The following is a 21,837-nucleotide window of genomic DNA, read 5'->3' on the forward strand; positions in this document are numbered from 1 at the left end:
CTACTCAAGTTCCGGCCAGTATTGACTACCTACCTAGAACATTCAGAAGTGGTTAAATTAGCTTTTGACTGTCAAAATGGAAGGAGTAATCTTATTTAATTACTGAAATGCAGTGACTACGGCATAGCACTAACTTACAGGGATAGTCAAATAGAAAGGAATGGTACAGGAAGCACAGTAAATGAACAGAAATGTAAATAAATAATTCAAATATTTTATACATAAGATGCTTTATTGTGAGATAAATAGATGAATTTCATGACATTTTATGCTTCTTTTTCGTAAAGCTTTCAAAAACGAAAGCAACACAAGTATGGCATTCACCGCATCGTTACGATTGGTCGGCCATGCAGAGGATTCTTTTCTATTAGTCAGGGACGGCACAGTGCCGCTTGAAATGTTTGGACGAAGGAACAAGAGGAACAGAAGGGGAAGAGAAGAATGGAGGGAGAGAATTAGAAAGCGTAGTGGGCGCCAAGACCAGCGTAGGATACGTGAGCTACGGCGGGGGCGGCAGAGTAGGCTACAGCGGGGGCAGCGACGGCAGCACGGGCAAGACCGTGTCCGTAGGCGAGGGCGGGGGCGGCAGCCAGAGCGGGGGCAGCATAAGAGGGACGGGCATAACCTCCGTAGGCGAGGGCGGGAGCGGCAGCGATGGCGGGGGCGGCGTAAGCGGCACGGGCATAACCTCCGTAGGCGAGGGCGGGAGCAGCGGCGATAGCGGGGGCGGCAAGCCTGGTAGCGCCGTAGGCAGCGTGTCCGTGGAGAGAAGTTCCGAAGGCCTGGCCAGCAGCGCCGTAGGTCAGACCAGCGGCACCATGGAGAGCAGGGGCGAGAGCGGCGGCACCAGCTCCGTAGGCGAGAGCGGGAGCGGCGTAACCGTAACCAGCGCCGTAAGCGACAGCGTCGTTGCTGGCACGGCTGTTGCTGATGCGCACGCTGGAGTAGGGGCTGTCTACAGCCTTGGAGTACTGGGTGATGACGTTGTTACCGCCAATTCCCTTAAGAGTGCTCTCCTGGGTGGATCCAAGGGAGCCGAAGTCGGCGGTGGCGGTGTTGATGCTGTAGGCGGCGGGGCCTCCGGCGTGAGCTACGGCCAGGGCAGCGGCGAGGACGAAAAGCTGTAAACAAACAAGAAAAATAATGCATGTTTGGGAAAATATAATAACAAGTTGCCAAAGTTGAAGAAAGTAATTTTGCATTCTCTAATTTATACACAAATATAGTATGCATCTTCGTTGCTTCCATAAGACACTCTGACCGGAGTAATTAACGTCAGATTACCTCCAAGAAGAAATTTTCTCGCCTTCTTGAATTTTAATTCGCGGCCCTATATGTATGTGTTGTGTGATGCATATACATGCATACATTAATTAAAGTTATGTACAAATTACTTACGTAAAATAACAAAAGAAGAACATGTTGAAGCCTCATAACATATTACACTTGATTGGTTTAATGGCTGACTAGTCACTACTGCCTTTCTATTGGAGTATTGTACGCCACATGAAGTTTTCAAGCCGTATTACATTACATCAAGTAACAATTATTTACACGAATGTCTTACTCAACATCCTCCTCCCCGGATAAAGCTGACTTAGATATCTTAGCGATTTTGGCATGGGAAGGACTGATCTAAAAATGTATTGATTTTAAGAAAGACCCATTCCCTCTACTTCATTCTCGTTGGTCTGTATTGGCTTACATTCACCATATCTGGCACCACACTTAAACTCAGTATTGGTGTGTAAAAGTCGACCATCAAATACTCTGTAATTTGTAATTTCATATTATTCCATGTCCTCATACGAGAACACTCTATTTCAGCTAGATTCGGTTCCATATTATTGATTTTAGTAAAGCTTTCCAGACTACGATACCAAGCTGATGTTTCATAAACTAATATCACCACTTTACGGACCACTTCTTTTTCGTAATAGCTTATGAAGTTTGAAGTGTTCCCTTCACTTGCTGTAATCATTACCAAAGCTCATGTAATGGTTCTATAATCTGGCCTAATATAAGGAGAGAAACTGTGACAAGCAGCTTGGTAGAGAGATTTCAAGCCTTCTATCGATATATGAATTTGTGATTTGCTTGAAGAGCGTTCAGAAAAACAGGCATCGCCGACATTAGAAAAGAACATAAATCTCTGACTTAGGAATTTTACTGGGACCTCCAATACTGGACCACGCACTATATTACTGTAACTAATATATTCTTGCGCACTATAGGAGTGTCCTGTTGTATTTACAGTCTTATGATCTATGCTAATAGTTGACGAGACAATACAATTGCGAGCACTCACACACACCCTTTTTGCATGAATGCCTTGGACTCAATTCAGGCCATTGGCTGCTACAATAATTATTGCTTAACTCTTGGCACCACTCGCAGCTTTCCGTCCTCTAAACTAAAAGGAACAGCAAGTGCTTAGCGGGGAACAATTATTTCATCTTTAAAGAGTCGAGCATGCAGAAAGAAGTGATGATAGATGCAATATTACTCTGCTAGTTGATACAGTAATGAGTTAAAGTAGAATCTACTGTACTTCGTCTCTCGGTTAACCCCAAATTGAATATTTCAATGAAGAAATAACATTTTAGTTTATTTGACTCGTACAGAGCTGTAAAATTGTTGTTTATACACTTCACTCTAGCCTATGGTACCCTAGAAATTATAACCAGTCTACATACAGATATAGCACGTTGTAAACAGGTAAAATGGTCGTATACCGTGAAAAATGACGTTATCTGGAATGTTCTTTCCACAACAATGAATCAAGAATATTATAAAGAAATCGTCGCTTAAATAGCTCTCTCTGTGAATCGTGGCAGACTTCTGGCTTCCTGATCCCGAGATACCGGGTTCAAACCCAACAGATGTAATCGGATTTTAATAATAATAATAATAATAATAATAATAATAATAATAATAATAATAATAATAATAATAATAATAATAATATTGGTTTAACGTCCCACTAACTACTTTTACGGTTTTCGGAGACACCGAAGTGCCGTAATTCCGTCCCGCAGGAGTGCCAGTAAATCTACCGAACCAGGCGAGTTGGTCGAGCGGTTAGGGGTGCGCGGCTGTGAGCTTGCATCCGGGAGATAGTGGATTCGAGCCCCACTGCCGGCAGCCCTGAAGATGGTTTTCCGTGGTTTCCCATTTTCACACCAGACAAATGCTGGGGTTGTACCTTAATTAAAGCCACGGCCGCTTCCTTCCAACTCCTAGGCATTTCCTATCCCGTCGTCGCCATAAGACCTACCTGTGTCGGTGCGACGTAAAGCCACTAGCAAAAAATCCTACCGACACGAGGCTGACGTATATGAGCACCTGCAAATACCACCGGACTGAGTCAGGATTGAATCGGCCAAGTTGGGGTCAGAAGGGCAGCGCCTCAACCGTCTGAGCCACTCATCCCGACAATCGGATTTTTAAAATATGGGTAAGTGACCCTTCGTCATTGCACGTCTCTGCCAGATCTATAGGGTCACTCATGGTGCTCACACGGTAAAATTCATTAAAATTTAGCCAGAGACCGCCCAAAAGTGATCGATTTCTCTGTCATCTAGGATAATAAAACGGAACGTCGAAACTAATACTCAAGCAGCCTAAATGGTGTGAATTAAAATGACTGCATACAATAAATAACGAGTTCCGTAATATAAGTAGCATTTTTATAGAAAAAAGAAGCGAAACCCAAGACAGTCACATATTCTCCAGAAGTTAATTCAACAGCTATAATCTGCACAAATATATGCTTACTAAAGCGCGATGTATTAGTATTGAGTGTATCCGTCTACTATTATTATTAGGGGCTGCCTGGCCGATGCTAAAGGCGTTCTCGGTTCAACCCGTAGAACGTGGGTCCGATTCTCCGTCAGGAAGTCGAAAATCTTAAGAAACGAGGTTTCCACTTCCGGAGGTACATATGGTCCTGTAGTTAACTCCGCCTACACCAAAAATGAGTACCAGGTTAATTGCTAGCGGGCAAAGGCCGCGAGGCGTAGAGCTAATCACTCTACTCCACCAAGTGCCGAGGTTACGGATAGTGGAAGCCATTACATTCCACCCCTCCAAGGTCCTTCATGGCCTATACGGAGATGAGTTTATTATTATTATTACTATTATTATTATTTATTAATAACGAATTGTATAATTAATTAATAACTAATTATATAATTAATTGTATAAATTGTGTACGTAACTGTTCGAAGTATAAGAAAAACTTCTCATCCGTATCGCACCACTAATAACTTGACTACCTTCTATACTTCCATCAAATGCTAACTCTGATATTTTTTCAGACATGTGTCGCTTTCGTCTTCCTAAGCCTATCTTTCTCAGTAAGCTATTATATTTCTTTGTTCTTCTCCTGTCCATTTTCCGACACACTGTCAGAGGAAGCGAAAGTTTCGAATTATTTTATGAGCGGATTCTATTCCTTATCTTCCGTGTTAACTTAAACTTGTCAATGAATTCAAATTCATTTGTCAGATTATTATAATTTACTCTATCTCCCTAACAGTTCCCAGTGAAAATCCCGAACTTTAATTGAAAATATCTTCTAAGACCACCTCTAAGCATGAGAAAAACAAAAACTGAGAAGAGGACTAGTTAAATTTAGCCATAATTAACCGTGCTCATAACTTGCATAGCTTGTAATGGCATAATATATCAACATTTTTAGGAACATCTTCTCAAGAATCTTCAAATTCTTGTTAAAATAACATATTTAATGTACGAAATAATATTTAAAACAATAGTAAGACTCTAAGACACTGATGCTGGATGTATAAACCATGCCCTACCTTGAATGCCATGTTGTTGCGGTGAAGCTTGTTGGTATCTTTAAGGAATACTGAGACAAGTGTGCCGTGTTCAGCTGGTGGTGAACCTTATATACCCTGTCGATATTAGGGTTGTATTGGTGCCCAAATTGGGTTATTACAGTATAGGACGGACCTTTCACTCTCTATGCAATTATACCGCACTGCCCTTTAAACAGCGCCAGCTCTGAAGGCCGGCTGGTTCCGCGACACCTCCCACTCCGCGATCGACAAAATCATTTGGAGCACGTGAACTTGAAAGAACAGTCTAGGGCATTTTACCGGAGAGAATGCGAGCGGCGATGTGAACAAGTGCTAGGGAGTTGTGTTTGTGTCAGAGGAAGATAATGTTTCTACAGGAGCAGATTAGTGGTTTCTATTTTTCTATTCAAGTTTATCTAAAGCAACGACGGTAAACAGTCTTCTATATTTTACTCGCCTAATAAATAAAAGATGCGCGGACTTACATGCAGTTTCACAACGAAATTTGTTATATTTCGACGTGCATAAGTTTAGAATATTTCACATTGCTGCTGAAGTGAGGAATCTACTATTGTCCCATTTGATCTATTTTACGCAGTTATCACCTACAAGTTCACAAATAATAAATAAACGGATTTTATTGAAAGATAGTGGAATGATATGTTCAGATCCATTTTTGATCATACATAGTATGTTTACGAGGTACAGTGCTCTTTCTTCTAGTACTGGCTATATTAAAAATGTGTTACTTTCATTCATCTCTCTCAGTCTTATCCTTGGCTTTGGCAATATTGAGACACGAGCGGCGCTAGTAATACCATTCCTAACGCAACCAATCCCTGTTACGAATGTGAAAATGTCAGTCTGATTAGTTGGTAAGTGCATTTCAGTGGGCTGATATGTAATAGCTCCTTCTGGCTCGGTGAAGAAAGCCTTACTCCTCATTTCCCTAGAATACCTCATTAGCGAAGCCTAGACTGTTTATGACAGCTGATGTTGGAGATGTTTGAAGTCCAACCTACCCTTAGGCTCAGGCCTCAACATAATATCATCATCATCATCATCTGTTTACCCTCCAGGTTCGGCTTTTCCCTCGGACTCAGCGAGGGATCCCACCTCTACCGCCTCAAGGGCAGTGTCCTGGAGCTTCAGACTCTCGGTCGGAGGATACAACTGGGGAGAATGACCAGTACCTCGCCCAGGCGGCCTTACCTGCTATGCTGAACAGGGGCCTTGTGGAGGGATGGGAAGATTGGAAGGGATAGGCAAGGAAGAGGGAAGGAAGCGGCCGTGGCCTTAAGTTAGGTACCATCCCGGCATTCGCCTGGAGGAGAAGTGGGAAACCACGGAAAACCACTTCGAGGATGGCTGAGGTGGGAATCGAACCCACCTCTACTCAGTTGACCTCCCGAGCCTGAGTGGACCCCGTTCCAGCCCTCGTACCACTTTTCAAATTTTCGTGGCAGAGCCGGGAATCGAACCCGGACCTCCGGGGGTGGCAGCTAATCACGCTAACCACTACACCACAGAGGCGGACCTCAACATAATATACATAATGATATTTCATGCATTTCTCTGTTTAATTAAATATCACAGAGAAACATTTCATGTTGTAGCATTGTAAAGAGAAATATGCAGTCCCAGAAGTGTACGGCTAGGGGAGGGTGATATTCCGGCAGTTTCATAACGACATTTGTTATTTTTCGAAGTTAGTTGCGAGCATTCGCCGGTGATGTTGGAGTGGAGCATCTACTATTGTCTCATCTGATCTATATACAGCTTAGAATGTAAAATTTTACTAATTAATAAATGAGTAGATGAAAAAAAATGAAATGGTGTATGGCTTTTAGTGCCGGGAAACCCAGGACGGGTTCTGCCTGCCAGGTGCAGATCTTTTGATTTGAGGCCCGTAAGCAACCTGCGCGTCGTGATGAGAATGAAATGATGATGAAGACAACACATACACCCAGCCCCCGTGTCAGAGAAATTAACCAATGTTGGTTAAAATTCCCGACCCTGCCGGGAAGCGAACCCGGGACCCCTGTGACCAAAGGCCAGCACACTAACCATTTAGCCATGGAGCCGGGCTGAAAACCGTAAGAAAGTAGTAATGGGACGTAAATCCAGTAGCATACAATACTATGATATCAACTATTACGTAAAACTACAGTACAAGCTGGCTTGCTTGCTTTTAAATGGTTTACTTTAATTTCTACGTGCTCAACGCCACAAAAATCAAATAGATTTTCGGTAAGACTTGTAGGGAAAGGGCTACTACTCAGTACTTAGCGATCGTGGTCTTGAATAATTAAGGTGCCAGGCTGACTGGCTCAGAGGCTGAGGCGCGGGCCTTCTGACCCCAACTTGGGAGGTTCGACCCTGGCACCTGGGTGTCTTCGAAAACCATAAAAGTAGTTAGCGGGACGTAAAGAAAATAACATTATTGTTATTATTAATATGTCTGACTCGTTGGCTGAATGGTCAGCGTACTGGCCTTCGGTTCAGAGGGTCCCGGGTTCGATTCCCGGCCGGGTTGGGGATTTTAACCATCATCGGTTAATTCCAATGGCTCGGGGGCTGGGTGTTTGTGCTGTCCCCAACATGCCTGCAACTCACATACCACACATCCTCCACCACAATAACACGCAGTTACCTACACATGGCAGATGCCGCCCACCCTCATCGGAGGGTCTGCCTTACAAGGGCTGCACCCGACTAGAAATAGCCACACGAAATTATTATTATTATTATTATTATTATTATTATTATTATTATTATTATTATTATTATTATTATTATTATTATTATTAAGGTAAAAGGCCTCGATATTTGTTTGATGTGATAATGGGGAAACCACAGAAAACTATCTTCAGGGTTGTCGACGCGACGATGGCATTATTCGTTACTGCGTGTTTCTATGGTTGCTGGTTGCGTGGTGTGATGTGTTAATGGGCCGATGACCTTCGAAGTTGGGCCCCTTAAAACAACAAGCAAGAGATGTGTTAAATGAAAAGGTGTTTTCAAGTCTAGTACAAACACCTAACCGCAAGGAATTGATCAGACGTGTCTAAAATCCTGTTCGGGCTGGGAATCGAACTCGGGGCCTTCTGAACTGAGGCCACTATTATTATTATTATTATTATTATTATTATTATTATTATTATTATTATTATTATTATCACATGATAGACTACAAGCATTTTGAATCCTTATTTTCGAAAAGAATATTGTTGGTGACAGATATTAAATTACACTTCAGTGTATTTAACGCTGAGCTTAAAATCAACATTTGTGCGTGATTCTGAAAATCGCAATGAAGTGAGGACTACATTTCTCTAAAACTCTTGGAATATATAATTATAAGAATATTCAGTAATAACCGTGGTCTGCATGCCAGATTTTTGGAGAAACTTCGCTTTAAGGCAAGCATAACTCAATAATGAATTATTAACATGCAAATACCCACGATTTTAAAGGCCAGACGGTTTTACATAATTGCTGAATACTAAATTAGGTTCCAAAAGCACGAAAACGTGAACGACCTGTAACGAACAGGTGCGTTCTCCTAATAATAATAGGCAACCAATAATTAAGTCCACCTTTGTGGTGTAGTGGTTAGCGTGATTAGCTGCCACCCCCGGAGGCCCGGGTTTATTTCCCGGCTCTGCCACGAAATTTGAAAAGTGGTACGAGGGCTGGAACGGGGTCCACTCAGCCTCGGGAGGTCAACTGAGTAGAGGTGGATTCGATTCCCATCTCAGCTATCCTGGAGGTGTTTTTCCGTGGTTTCCCGCTTCTCCTCCAGGCAAATACCGGGATTGTACCTAACTTAAGGCCACGGCCGCTTCCTTCACTCTTCCTTGTCTATCCCTTCCAATCTTCCCATCCCCTCTACAAGCCCCCTGTTCAGCATAGCAGGCGAGGCCACGTGGGAGAGGTACTGGTCATCCTCCCCAGTTGTATCCCCGACCCAAAGTCTCACGCTCCAGGACACTGCCCTTGAGGCGGTAGAGGTGGGGTCCCTCGCTGAGTCCGAGAGAAAAACCAACCCTGGAGGGTAAACAGATTAAGAAAGGAATTATTATTATTATTATTATTATTATTATTATTATTATTATTATTATTATTATTATTATTATTATTATTATTATTATTCAGATCAATAAGGAAATCATTTATTCCTGCTGCGGAAATATAAGTATTTCGAGTTGACGCCACCTGGGTGAGTTGCAACTCCATTTTAACGTTCCATTCTCACTAACAAATGTTCGGCTCCTTGGCTGTATGGTGAGCATCACGGCTTTCGGTTCAGAGGGTCTCAAGATCGATTCCCGAACAGGCTGGAGATACTTCCGCATCTGATTAACTTCTCTGGCCTGAGAACGCAGTATTTCAAATATACATAAAACACATCACACTGTCAACCACAACAAAGACACACAATACTGGATAAATCTTCCATATACGGTTGAGGTCAGGTAGGGCATCTGGTCGTTAGACAGGACCAAATGCCCATCTAAGTGAGACATTCTCGCAAGGATATTCTTGTAGAATGAATTACATTGTCGATTTAACTTTGCTGGACAAACTGCTTAAGTATACACCATGATTCTTTTATAAATATAGCGAGGTATCTTCGAAAATCCCACCGACTTCGGCCTGTATTGAGAAAAATGTCATAATACTATTTTCTTTACCGTAATAAGGGCCCATCAGCATTCCTCCGCACATGCTGCAGGCTGTAGGCTTATTAATCAACCAATCACTCAATCAATCAGTCACCATTGATCTGGAATGACTGTTGTCGCCCAGGCCAGGTGGCAGATACCCAATCATTAGTTTTCTTAGTATTTTCTTAAATGATTTCAAAGTACAGTCGACCGAGCTCGATAGCTGCAGTCGCTTAAATGCGGCCAGTATCTAGTAATCGGGAGATAGTGGGTTCGAGTCCCACTGTCGGCAGCCTTGAAGATGGTTTTCCGTGGTTTCCCATTTTCACACCAGGCAAATGCCGGGGCTGTACCATAATTAAGGCCAAGGCCGCTTCCTTCCAACTCCTAGGCATTTCCTATCCCATCGTCGCCTTAAGACCTATCTGTGTCAGTGCGATGTAAAGCAAATAGCAAAAAAAAAAAAAAAAAAAAAAAAAAAGTACAGTCGAACCTCGATATCTCGAATCAACCCGGGAGCTAAATCTTATTTCGAGTTATCGAAATTTCGAGATATAGAGAATATCCTTGTTTAGCATTTATAGCGCATAATTAAATCCTACGTAGGCCTACCTATGGGCTTATAGTCTACTGAATACACTATTTTAACAGTGCTTAAAAATATACAAACAAACTCTATTACGGCATCTCTTTAATTATAACACTAATTATAGTACCTTGTTAGAATACAGGATACAGTACATACAATAGTGAAACAAGAAAGATACCTTCCTTAACACCTTTGGAAAAAAAAACCCGTTAGTCTCTGTTTTTACGGTTAAACTTTCCACCCTTCACGTTGAAACGTCTCGTCAATACCACGCAGTCGAGATTCATAAATGGAACTTTTCATCCGCGACTTCGTGCGTTGCTTTTGTACTGATTGATGATGAATTCGCATCCGAGAAACAGCGAGGCTTCGCCGATTTTCCGATGATTAGAAATTTTAGGTTTTCGGTTCTCGTCATATTAGGTCCTAGCATCACTGTAACCCTTTCTTTACTTGTTAACTGTTCCTCACAAACCACAAACGTCATCTTGCACGGTTAACGTTGCACAAAATTCGAGTTACAGTGTATTTTATACTTCAAGGGAGGAAATGTTTGCTTCGAGAATACGAGAAATTCGTGTAACCGAATTTCGAGTAATAAAAGAATAAATACACGTGAACGGCCGAGAAATTCAAGTAATGGAGGTTCAAGGGATCAAGTTTCGACTGTATTTGGAAATGGATCAAACATCTCCCTTGATAAATAATTCCAGGCCCTAATTCCCAATAATTCGTCCTCTTGAATTCCTACTTTATCTTCACTTTATTATCCTTCCTACTTTTGAAATCTCCACTGAAGCTTATTTGACTATTTACGTCATTCCAAGCCTTGTCTCCACTGACGACTCGAAACATTCCCCTCAGTCGATCTCTTCGTCTCCTTACTTCCAAGTCTTCCCAGCCCGAAGTATGCAACATTTCCGTAAAACTAATTTTTTTTTTGCTAGTGGCTTTACGTTGCACCGACACGGATAGGTCTTATGGCGACGATGGGATAGGAAAGGCCTAGGAGTAGGAAGGAAGCGGCCGTGGCCTTAATTAAGGTACAGCCCCAGCATTTGCCTAGTGTGAAAATCGGAAACCACGGAAAACCATCTTCAGGACTGCCGACAGTGGGATTCGAACCCACTATCTCCCGAATGCAAGGTACGAATTTACTTGTCCGGCTCCATGGTTAATTAGTTGGCAAGTTGGCCATTGGGCCAAAGGGTACTGGGTTCGATTCCTAACGGGGTCGAAGATTTTAACTGTCGTCGGTTAATTCCTCTGTCTCGACGACTGGTTTTTTGTGACGTCTTCAGCATTATATTTTATCCTAGGTAGGACCCCATCCTCACAGACGCACATGTTACCCATGGTCGTCAGCGCGAAGGACCTGCCCCAGACCGCTGCGGAGGCCATACGTCATAGTATCACCCGAGATTTCTCACCCTCATTCCAGGTTTATGACTAATGATTGTTTGCCTTTTTTCACTTGCCGTAGATTTTCGAAGACACAGCAGTAGGAAGGAGAAGGCGGTCTTGGAAGACGGCGGCCGTGACAGAAATTACGATGTGGTGTGAAAATGGTAAATTATGGTGTTCGAACACATTATTCACCGAATATAAGCTTACAGTATACGACCCATACCACTACTCACACAGCAATGTCCGCCTCTGTTGTGTAGTGGTTAGTGTGATTAGCTGCCACCCCCGGAGGCCGGTGTTCGATTCCCGGCTCTGCCACGAAATTTGAAAAATGGCACGAGGGCTGGAACGGGGTCCACTCAGCCTCGGGAGGTCAAATAAGTAGAGGAGGGTTCAATTCCCTCCTCAGTCATCCTCGAAGTGGTTTTCCGTGGTTTCCTACTTCTCCTCCAGGCAAATGCCGGGATGGTACGTATTTAAAGCCACGGCCCCTTCCTTCCTTCCTTCCTTCCTTCCTTCCTTCCTTCCTTCCTTCCTTCCTTCCTTCTTCTATGACTATCCCTTTCAATCTTCCCATTTCACCCACAAGACCGCCTGGGAGAGGTACTGGTCCTCCTCCCAGTTGTAACCCCGACCCAAAGTCACACGCTCCAGGACACCACCCTAGAGGCGGTAGAGGTGGGAACCCTCGCTGAGACTGACGGAAAACTAATCCTGGAGGGTAACCGCATTAAGAAAGGAAAGAAATAATAATAATAATAATAATAATAATAATAATAATAATAATAATAATAATAATAATAATAACAATAATAATAATAATCGCATGGCCTCAGCTACCGTGCGCAAGCATGTGAATTCGACCCTGGCTGCTTGCTCGTCAAGTTCTACGTGCCGTATGCCTGAAACATACTACACGTTATCCATTCTTTCTGCTTTTTTAAGAGATCCCGTTCCTTGCTCTTTCCTACTATATGATAGATTAAGCCGAATCTCTCTTCGGCGTCTATGGCTGAGTTTTTATTAATTTTGTCGGGTGAACACCAAATGTGTCACCAGATATCTTTTATATTCCGACATCGTACGACATGGAGTGTCAAACGGGCGTTTTTTCCGTCCTTCAAAAGTCCGACTACCTCTACCACGTTTGAAGCCGCTATCTTGGGATCCGGCGGCCGACGCTCTACCACTGGAACACAGGGGGAGCTGGTTTAAAACTGAAGTGTGTTATTACAATCCATAATTGCGTGTTTCTTACTTAACTGCTCAGTAAATGCAGTACTTGTGATACGCACTGAATACCGAGTAGCAGGATCCCGTCATTAAGAGAAAAGTAATATTAGCCAAGAATGAGAGAACACTCAGGTGAAGCAGTCTAGACTGCACGTCGCCGACAAAAATGTGCATAGCCTTAAGCATACTACACCTCATCCCATCCATTCTGCAACTCCTCGGCTTGTTAAGAGATCCAGTCCCGTGGCCCTTTCACCGAGCTGAAAGCAAAACAGTAACATCTACTCACACACTGCATTGAAGACTGCAGTAAGAGGAACAGGTTTCGCACACGTTCAAGTTCATGTGTTTGATTACAGTAATGCATCCCTCACTTCGTAACGAATATAGCAAGAGACAGCAGAAAATGCACTTCACTTGCTTCGGATGTTTCACACTATAGTAACTTACTTCTAGATCGCCTATGTGATGTAGTGGTTAGTGTAATTAGCTGCCACCCCCAGAGGCCCGGGTTCGATTCCGGCTCTGCCACGAAATTTGAAAAATGGGACGAGGGCTGGAATGGGATCCCACTCAGCCTCGGGAGGTCAACTGAGTATAGGGGAGTTCGATTCCCACCTCAGTCATGCTCGAAGTGGTTTTCTGTGGTTTTCAACTTCTCCTCCAGGCAAATACCGGGATGGTACCTAACTTAAGGCTACGGCCGCTTCCTTGACTATCCCTTCCAATCTTCCCATCCCTCCACAAGATCCCTGTTCAGCATAGCAGATGAGGCTGCCTCGGCGAAGTACTGGTCTTCCTTCCCAGTTGTATCCATCCGACCCAAAGTCTCACGCTTCAGGACACTGCTTTGATAGAGTCCAAGAGGTACAACCAACCCTGGAGGATAAACGAATTAAGACAGAAAGAAAGAATGAAAGAAAGCACTTCTAACTTTTTCGCATGTCTCACACTGGATGCAAACTAGTGCGTGCCACATGGACGAAAAATCGATGTGACGCTTTTCATACAACGCATAAAGTGATCATTATTCAAAAATTATTAGATACTGTGTACGGATATGGCTTATTTATTAATATAAAGTAGCAGGGTCCGTCTCTGTGGTATAGTGGATAGTGTGATTAGCTGCCACGCTGGGACGCCCGGATTCGATTCCCGGTTCTGACACGAAATTTGAAACTTGATACGAAGACTGGATCCCGGTCCCCTCAGTCTCGGGAGGTCAGCTGAGAAGAGGGGGGTTCAATTCCCACCTGAGTCATCCTCGAAGTGATTTTCCGTGGTTTCCCATTTCTCCTCCAGGCAAAAGTCGGGATGGTACTTAAGTTAAGGCCACGGCCGCTTCCTTCCCTCTTCGTTGCCGGTCCCTCCCAATCTTCCCATCCCCTGTTCAGTATTGCAGGTGAGGCCGCATGGGCGAGATACTGGTCCTCCTGTCCAGTTGTATTCTCCCGACCCAAAGTCTCACGCTCCAGCTAGAGGTAGGATCATCCGGGAGATAGTAGGTTCGAATCCCACTATCGGCAGGCCTGAAAATGGTTTTCCGTGGTTTCCCATTTTCACACCAGGCAAATGCTGGGGCTGTACCTTAATTAAGGCCACGGCCGCTTCCTTCCAACTCCTAGGCCTTTCCTATCTCATCGTCGCCATAAGACCTATCTGTGTCGGCGCGAAGTAAAGCCCCTAGCAAAAAAAAAGAGGTAGGATCCCTAGCTGACTCCGGCGGTAAACATGTTAAGAAAGAAAGTAGGAAGATAATTGCACAAGACGTGACCGCGATAGCGGGCGTGAAATGCGCATGACGTTTTTAGCGGTCGAAAGTCAGATACTGCGCGGTGTAGTTTGTTGTGAAGACGTTAGGTATAGACCAGTGAGGTGTAATTTCATTCGTCTTTACATTTTCTTTCTAATATTGACGGTTTTATAGTTTTCCAATATTTAAAAAAAACTAAAAACAACAAATGAAGGATGAAACTATACTCAATTAGAGATCGAATTTAACAAAAAATGCATCTGCAAAACGAATGAGACGGCTACAGAAGCATCGCAAACTTCAGCCTGTGTTGCTGGCCTTTTGTAAGGCAGACGACGAACATTTTTTTCGCTTACAATTGGCTTTACGCCGCACCGACACAGATAGGTCTTATGGCGACGATGGAACACGAAAGGGCTAGGGGTTGGAAGAAAGCGAGCGTGGTCTTAATAAAGGTACAGCTCCAGCACTTGCCTGGTTTTAAAATGGGAAACCACGGGAAACCATGTTCAGTGGAGTTCCAACCCACTTTCTTCCGAATGCAAAACTCACAGCTGCGCGGCCCTAACAGAACGGCCAACTCGCTCGATCAAACGACGAACAACAACGTGAAGGGTTAAACTTGTTCATTATTTCTAATTAGAATACACGAGATACTTATGATCCTGAAGGGGTAGGGCGAGGCATCTAAAGGGTAGCCCCCTCTCTATGCCCAAGAGTTTAGTTGTGGCCAATGAGAGTTGGTGGAGAGGTGCGATGGAGAGGTGCGGTATTTTATTTTAATTTTTAATCTTTTACGGTTTTCGAAGACACCGAAGTGCCGGATTCTTTCCCTCCAGGAGTTCTTTTAACCGCCTGTAAATCTGCAGACACGAGACTGGCACATTTGAGCAGCTTTAAATATCACCGGAATGAGACAGGATCGGATCCGTCAATTTGGGCTAAAGATGCTGGCGCTCTTCCATCTGAGCCATTCGGCAAGGAAATGTATACTACGCTAGCTCAAGTGTGAAGGAAGAAAATGCCGGATGAATCAGAACTCAGGAAATTCACTTGCAAAGCGAGGATTGGAAACTCAGATCACTGAATAGGATATTTCCCATCTTAAACATAGAGCTACGAAAGATAGTAGGGTATCCAGCAATGGCGTAGATACGTCTTTTCCTAAGTTGCACCGACACAGATAGGTCTTTTATAGAGACGATGGGATAGGAATGGGAAGGAAGCGGCCGTGGCCTTAATTAAGGTACAGCCCCAGCATTTGCCTGGTGTGGAAATAGGAAATCACGGAAAACCATCTTCAGGGATGCCGACAGTGGGGTTCGAATCCACTATCTCCCAAATGCAAGCTGACAGCTAGCTGCGTGACCCATACCGCGCAGCCACTCGTCCGGTTGGAGAATTTTATCCGTCAAGTTATTTAAAAAATGTTTCCTTGAAGAGTAGTACATAATTTATTGCAAATTATGTCAATTGTTTTAGAACAATGCATGGAGAAATGTGAGATTCTGTAAAAGTTATCAGTGGTTTAAATTGTGAGAAGTTTTGTCCAGTTGTGGGAAATTATATTGGTTTCATAGGAATTGTTTTCGCATAGGGTTGGCAATACTGCTTTTAATCTTTACTTCGGTCCTCTTACTAATTTCATCACACCAGGCTGTACCGTTATTAAGGCCACGACTGCTTCCTTCCCACTCCTAGCCCTTTCCTTTCCCATCGTCGCCATAAGACATTGCTGTGTCGGTGCGACGTAAAGCAAATTGTAAAAATAATAATAATAATAATAAAAGGGTCACTTTTGACACAAACCTTGCACCTCCAAAATTTTAAGTGGACAAATGTATAGTCATTCCAACAAAAAAAAATGTGCGCATGGTATTGTATATCCCTCGCATTTAATATTTTATCACACTTTATTATTATCAAAATATAATTCACCTCTCACGTAGATACGAAGCATGTTTTTAAAGTAAGAACCGTTTTTAAAAATGGCCGCTGCAGCGCTTCGATCGTCGTTCAGACCATGCGCGCTCAGTACTTACATCTGTAGGCTAGCCAAAAACGCCATTACGGAAGCATTCGCCCGTATTTACGTTTGTTTGTGCGTAATGAAAATCCCTCTGACAATTAACGGTCTCGCCGATTGTTAAGTACGCGCTGTGGTTCGATTTTTAAATGGAAAAGGCATGAAAGCTGTTGAAATTGCGGACAATATGACAATTCGTACAAACCCTGTGGATAACAACAACGAACATTAAATCTATAGGCTCAGTTGTTCTGAGAAAACAGTACGTGCGAGGTACTTACACAATGCCGTGCGCTTTTTTTCCTTTCTTGAGTTGTAACGTTCCAGACGTTACAGTGTAATTATGTTAATTTTATTATGTGTAATTAATTCAGGAAGTTAACGTCATGATATTTATTTTGGTATGTAATTGTATTATAATTCATGTTTAATCATTTGCTCACTATCATTTCATTACTTTGTAACTACGACTTGTAAACGAGGGCTGAATATCCTAATATTCACTTAGATTCTTGCGACAGTTGGTTAAAATTAACTTGCAGTAGATTTCAGTTATCTTGCCACATCACCGAGGAGGAAGGGAGGACAAATTTAGACACCAAGTTCTGGGAAAAGCGAGCACGTGTTCACGCGTCCTAACGTAAGCTACCGTATTTCGACCAGAATTATTCGAACTGATCAACGCCTATATTTTCAAAGGAGCGTCATGTTGCCATGGATACTGAGTGAAAGGACGAATAGAAGAACAGTTGATATCATGATTTTGGCCCGTCAACTCTAATATCTGGAGTGGGGAGAGAGGTGTCATCTGATTGGACCACGTGTAAGCGACCTGTAATTAGCGCGAGAGAAGGTTATAAAAGGACGTGTTGGAGCTCGTGGCATCACTTATTCTGCAGACTTATTCATTCTTATTCGCTCTCTACATTATTCTACGAGTTATTCTACAGCTTCTACTTGATTTTCTACTTGATTCTTCGTCTCGATACTTAGAAATTCTGAATGAGGGGGTATAGCCACTCTTATCAGGAAGTACGTACAGCACGGCTATAAGACCGGTTTGAACCAGTCTAAGTCAATAGATAGTTTTAATCTAGATAGAAATGAAACTTCAGAGAACATTTTCAGTAAAGTTGGAAGGATTCTTACTTGAGTATCCTCTCCATATAACCCAAGGTGGTTCTTCTAACTATGACTTAGGGCTTATCTCCAATATATGGGATAGAGCATAATAGGGAGTGTTAGTTTTGAAGTCATCTTCCAATTAGTGGTGGGTGCAATTGGCAAGGCAGGAATGGTACTGAGCTGCAGATGAAGAGATCTAAAAGACGAACGGTGATGTTCCCGCTACAAGGAGGGAAGCTTTCCAAGGACCAGCAGAACAAGACGACATGGTGAGCAAGCGAGTTAAAGATATTGCAAGTTTTCGCGAAGTAGAGTCATTCAATTTTTTATTAAATTCATGTTCTATTTTAAATTCAGTTCTCGTTAAACCGTCGTCATTTATATTAAATATAATAAATAGTATTTTTCTAGTTTACTTTAATCAATTTGCCTTAATTAGCCTTTTAATTTCTAATTCTCCTGCTTAATGATTAGTGCACTATCACCTCACCCCTGTGATAAGAGTCTGTCCAAGCTTGATTATAAATTTTATCTTTAAGTCCTCAACTTAAAGATTGGCGCCCTTTGCTTGCTTGGTTGCATTTCTCATTTGATGATTGTTCTCCGAGAGGGGAAGTCACAGAGTGATTGTACACTGAACGACACAAAAATTGGCCGGCAAAGAAATATTTAATTTTAAACATTCTCTAAACGCGAGGATTCGTAAACTACGGATAGCCGGTGGCAGAAGAGATGTTACTTGGAATCCTAGCATCTGCACAATGTGTTCGTTCTATTTCAAATACACCCTATGGGTGAGGGCGGTAGAATAACACCAACGGTATCTCCTACCTGTCGTAGAGGCGACTAAAAGGGGCCCGAGGGGACCTCGACTTGGGAGCGAGGGTTGGTAACCACGGCGCCCTTAGCTGAGTCCTGATATTGCTTCCACTTACTTGTTCCAGGCTCCTCACTTTCAACTTTCCGACTCCCTTGGTAAACTGTTGTCCTTTTCCGACTCCGACGGTATGAGAACATTCAAGGGCTAGGGAGTCTTTCAATTGCACGCCCTTCGTGAACCTTGTCTTTCTTTGACCGATATATTCATTTTAGGAAGTGTCGGATATCTTCCAATTTTCTCTCTGATTAGTGTTATAAAGGGGATGGTTGCCTAGTTGTACTTTCGCTTAAAACAATAATCACCACCACAACTATTTCAAATAACGGTATTCTGAAAGAAAGTCATATTACTTTGCTCATTGAATCAGAAAGTACTATAGCACCACCACTAATCCTATAAATAACACATTTAACAATATCTAGACGCACAGGTCTTGCTCTGAATGCCATTATTTAGGACAAATAATATCAACAGCTTCCATACAGCTAGTCATAAATAACTTCCGTGTGAATCACATTTTCCTCTGGCCTGTCCCAAGAGAGAGACGCAAAAATACCATATCAATCAAGGGAAAAAATAATTTAAATGACTGTATATGAATTGATAAGGGAATAATAACAAAAGGTCCTAATATTAATAAAAGCTTGTTCAGAACAAATATTTAACTTAAAATCCATAATTCACCATAGGATATTGATTTTTTTTGCTAGGGGCTTTACGTCGCGCCGACACAGATAGGTTTTATGGCGACGATGGGATGGGAAAGGCCTAGGAGTTGGAAGGAAGCGGCCGTGGCCTTAATTAAGGTACATCCCCAGCATTTGCCTGGTGTGAAAATGGGAAACCACGGAAAACCATTTTCAGGGCTGCCGATAGTGGGATTCGAACCTACTATCTCCCGGATGCAAGCTCACAGCCGAGCGCCTCTACGCGCACGACCAACTCGCCCGGTGATATTGAATTCAAAAGACATTGTTGTGACTTTTGTAGATTTTTAAAAGGCCTTTGACTCGGTTGATAGAGAAACCATAGATAAAACAATTCGTGAATTTGGAGTGAAAAATAAATTGGCAAACCTAATACGTGAAACCCTTACTGACATAATTTCAAAGGTGAAATTCATGGGTGAGATATCCAAACCTATTAAGATAAATACAGGGGTACGGCAAAGTAACGGTCTGTCACCCTTTCTATTCAACTGTGTTCTAGAGAAAATTGTAAGAATTGTGAACGTAAAGCTTAAAGAGCATAACATTTTGCCGGTAACTTTGGGGAGAAAAAACAAAGGCATTGAAATAAATTGCCTAGCTTTCGCAGACGATTTCGCTATATTGTCAGCAAACCTAACAAGTGCAACAGCACAAATCAATCTCTCGGAAGAAATAGCCAACAAGACAGGTTTGAGAATCTCCGTAGAAAAAAACAAAATGTATTACAAACATCAAGAATGCTCCAAAATTTTTGGCAACAGGTATTGGTCCAGTGGAAAGAGTAACGAAATTCAAATATCTGGACGAAATAATTCAAGAAAATGGTTTAGACAAATCTGCAGTAGAAGAAAGGGTGCACAAGATGGAAAGAGCATATGGTATCACAAAGAATTTTTATAACAAAAAGTGTCTTATCTGAAAATCTTAAAATAAGGCACTACACTACAGTGGTGAAACCGGAATGCTTATATGCAAGTGAATACTTGGTACTAAACTATAGATTAGATAAAATTGAGATACTAGAAAGGAAAATCATGAGAAAAATATTAGGCCTTGTGAAAATAACAGAAGTATGGAAATTAAGATTCAATAATGAAATATACAGGAACATAGAAAACATAACAGAAACCGTAAGAAAAAGGCGACTGCAATTTTTCGGACATATTTACAGAATGGATGATTCTAGATTAACAAAAAGGATTTTTCAAGTACCTTTGGGTCAAAAAGGCAACAACTAGCTGGATTAAAGAAGTAAAGAAAGATTTAGAAAGAAATAATATAAGAGAAGAAGAAACTTGGGCAGAGAAATTTTTAGAAAGAGTGTAGTAAGTATGGAAGGATTCCAAGGAAGATTAAACAAGAAGCCTGGTGCGAAGTGGTCCGAGGACAGAAGGAAACAGCATAGTGAAAGGATGAAAGAATATTGGAAGGAGCGGAAGAGAAAACAACAAAGTATGAAGAACTGAATTGAAATTGGCACGTGGTCCTTAGCAGGCGTCATCGGAAAGAAGAAGAAAACTTAAAAGTCTGAACGAAGTTTTATACAAAACAACTAGCCATATTAACCTATGGACACAATATAGTAAAAGGTAAGGATATATATAACATTGTACGTATATACCTCCGGAACCGATAAGAATAGTTACCGAGATGTAAAAATCAATTATAATCCAATTCAACTTTATTACTCGCTTGACAATTATTTTGGATCCATTCGAATAAATTATGACAAAATATGATGGTTTATCTCACCTGATGAAATGTGTTCATTCTTGTCATAATCATGAATATCGCCCAATACTGATAGCGATGATGATTATTATAATTCAATCGTGGTAGCAGGTACGGTAAACATTAGAAGGTTCCAAGAAACGAGGTCTATATCATTTAAACTTCCTCCAAGATTCGTGTGACCGGCATCTTACATTTCAGTTTCAGTACTTTCCAGAATAGCTTTCTTACGCACTCTCAGGCGAACAAACCTTGGTTCTTGTGTGTGCACGTCCCCTCAACTACTATTGGTTTAAAAAGATGGCAGAGTGCTGTAACTTCGTTCTGAAAAAGGGATTCCTTAAATTGTTAGCTTTTCTATTGACACGCGTCTTTCATATGTTTAAAAAACCATGGCATTTTCAGTCTATTAGAGTCCTTGGCTCCCCAAGACATTGGAATATCACGTGGTCAGCGTGACGATATTCTGAGCCATAATGCTTAGATTTCGTGAGCAAGATCACTGCGTCTCGTCTCATAACAGACAAGGCAGAGCGAACCGCTTGTTATTCCTTAAAGTACAGAATTTGACTGGTCGGGAATTGTTCTCGGGGTTTCCAGCTAAGAAGCAGGTACGCTACGCCTTTACGACAGGGCTGGCCTCCCACATTTAAGCACTAAACATTTAAGTATGAAGCGGTAGGCCTATATCTTGAGACGAATTCAAACACCCAGCCACCGAGCCAGGGGATTCAACGAGACATGGCTAAAATCTCCGACCTGGCTGGTATCAAACCCGGGGTCCTCTGAACCGAAGGCCGTGACACTGACTGTTTACATAGGGAGAAGTACTCTGTTATTATTCTCTATCAGAAGGACTTCTACTTCTCATGGATAGATTGATACACTTT

General features: G+C 42.3%; 1 protein-coding gene across 1 annotated transcript; it reads right to left on the minus strand.

The window, feature by feature from the left end:
- Positions 1-455: 455 nt before the first annotated feature.
- LOC136869901 (cuticle protein 21.3-like) lies at positions 456-4,839 on the minus strand. The gene is made up of 2 exons (XM_067144884.2): positions 4,824-4,839; positions 456-1,121 (listed from the first exon to the last, which is right to left on the minus strand). Exons 1-2 carry the CDS (start codon positions 4,833-4,835, stop codon positions 456-458), a joined length of 678 nt encoding a protein of 225 aa, XP_067000985.2. The 5' UTR covers positions 4,836-4,839.
- Positions 4,840-21,837: the final 16,998 nt, after the last annotated feature.

This window comes from Anabrus simplex, chromosome 1, assembly GCF_040414725.1.
Source record: "Anabrus simplex isolate iqAnaSimp1 chromosome 1, ASM4041472v1, whole genome shotgun sequence".
In the NCBI taxonomy this organism is placed as follows: domain Eukaryota; kingdom Metazoa; phylum Arthropoda; class Insecta; order Orthoptera; family Tettigoniidae; genus Anabrus; species Anabrus simplex.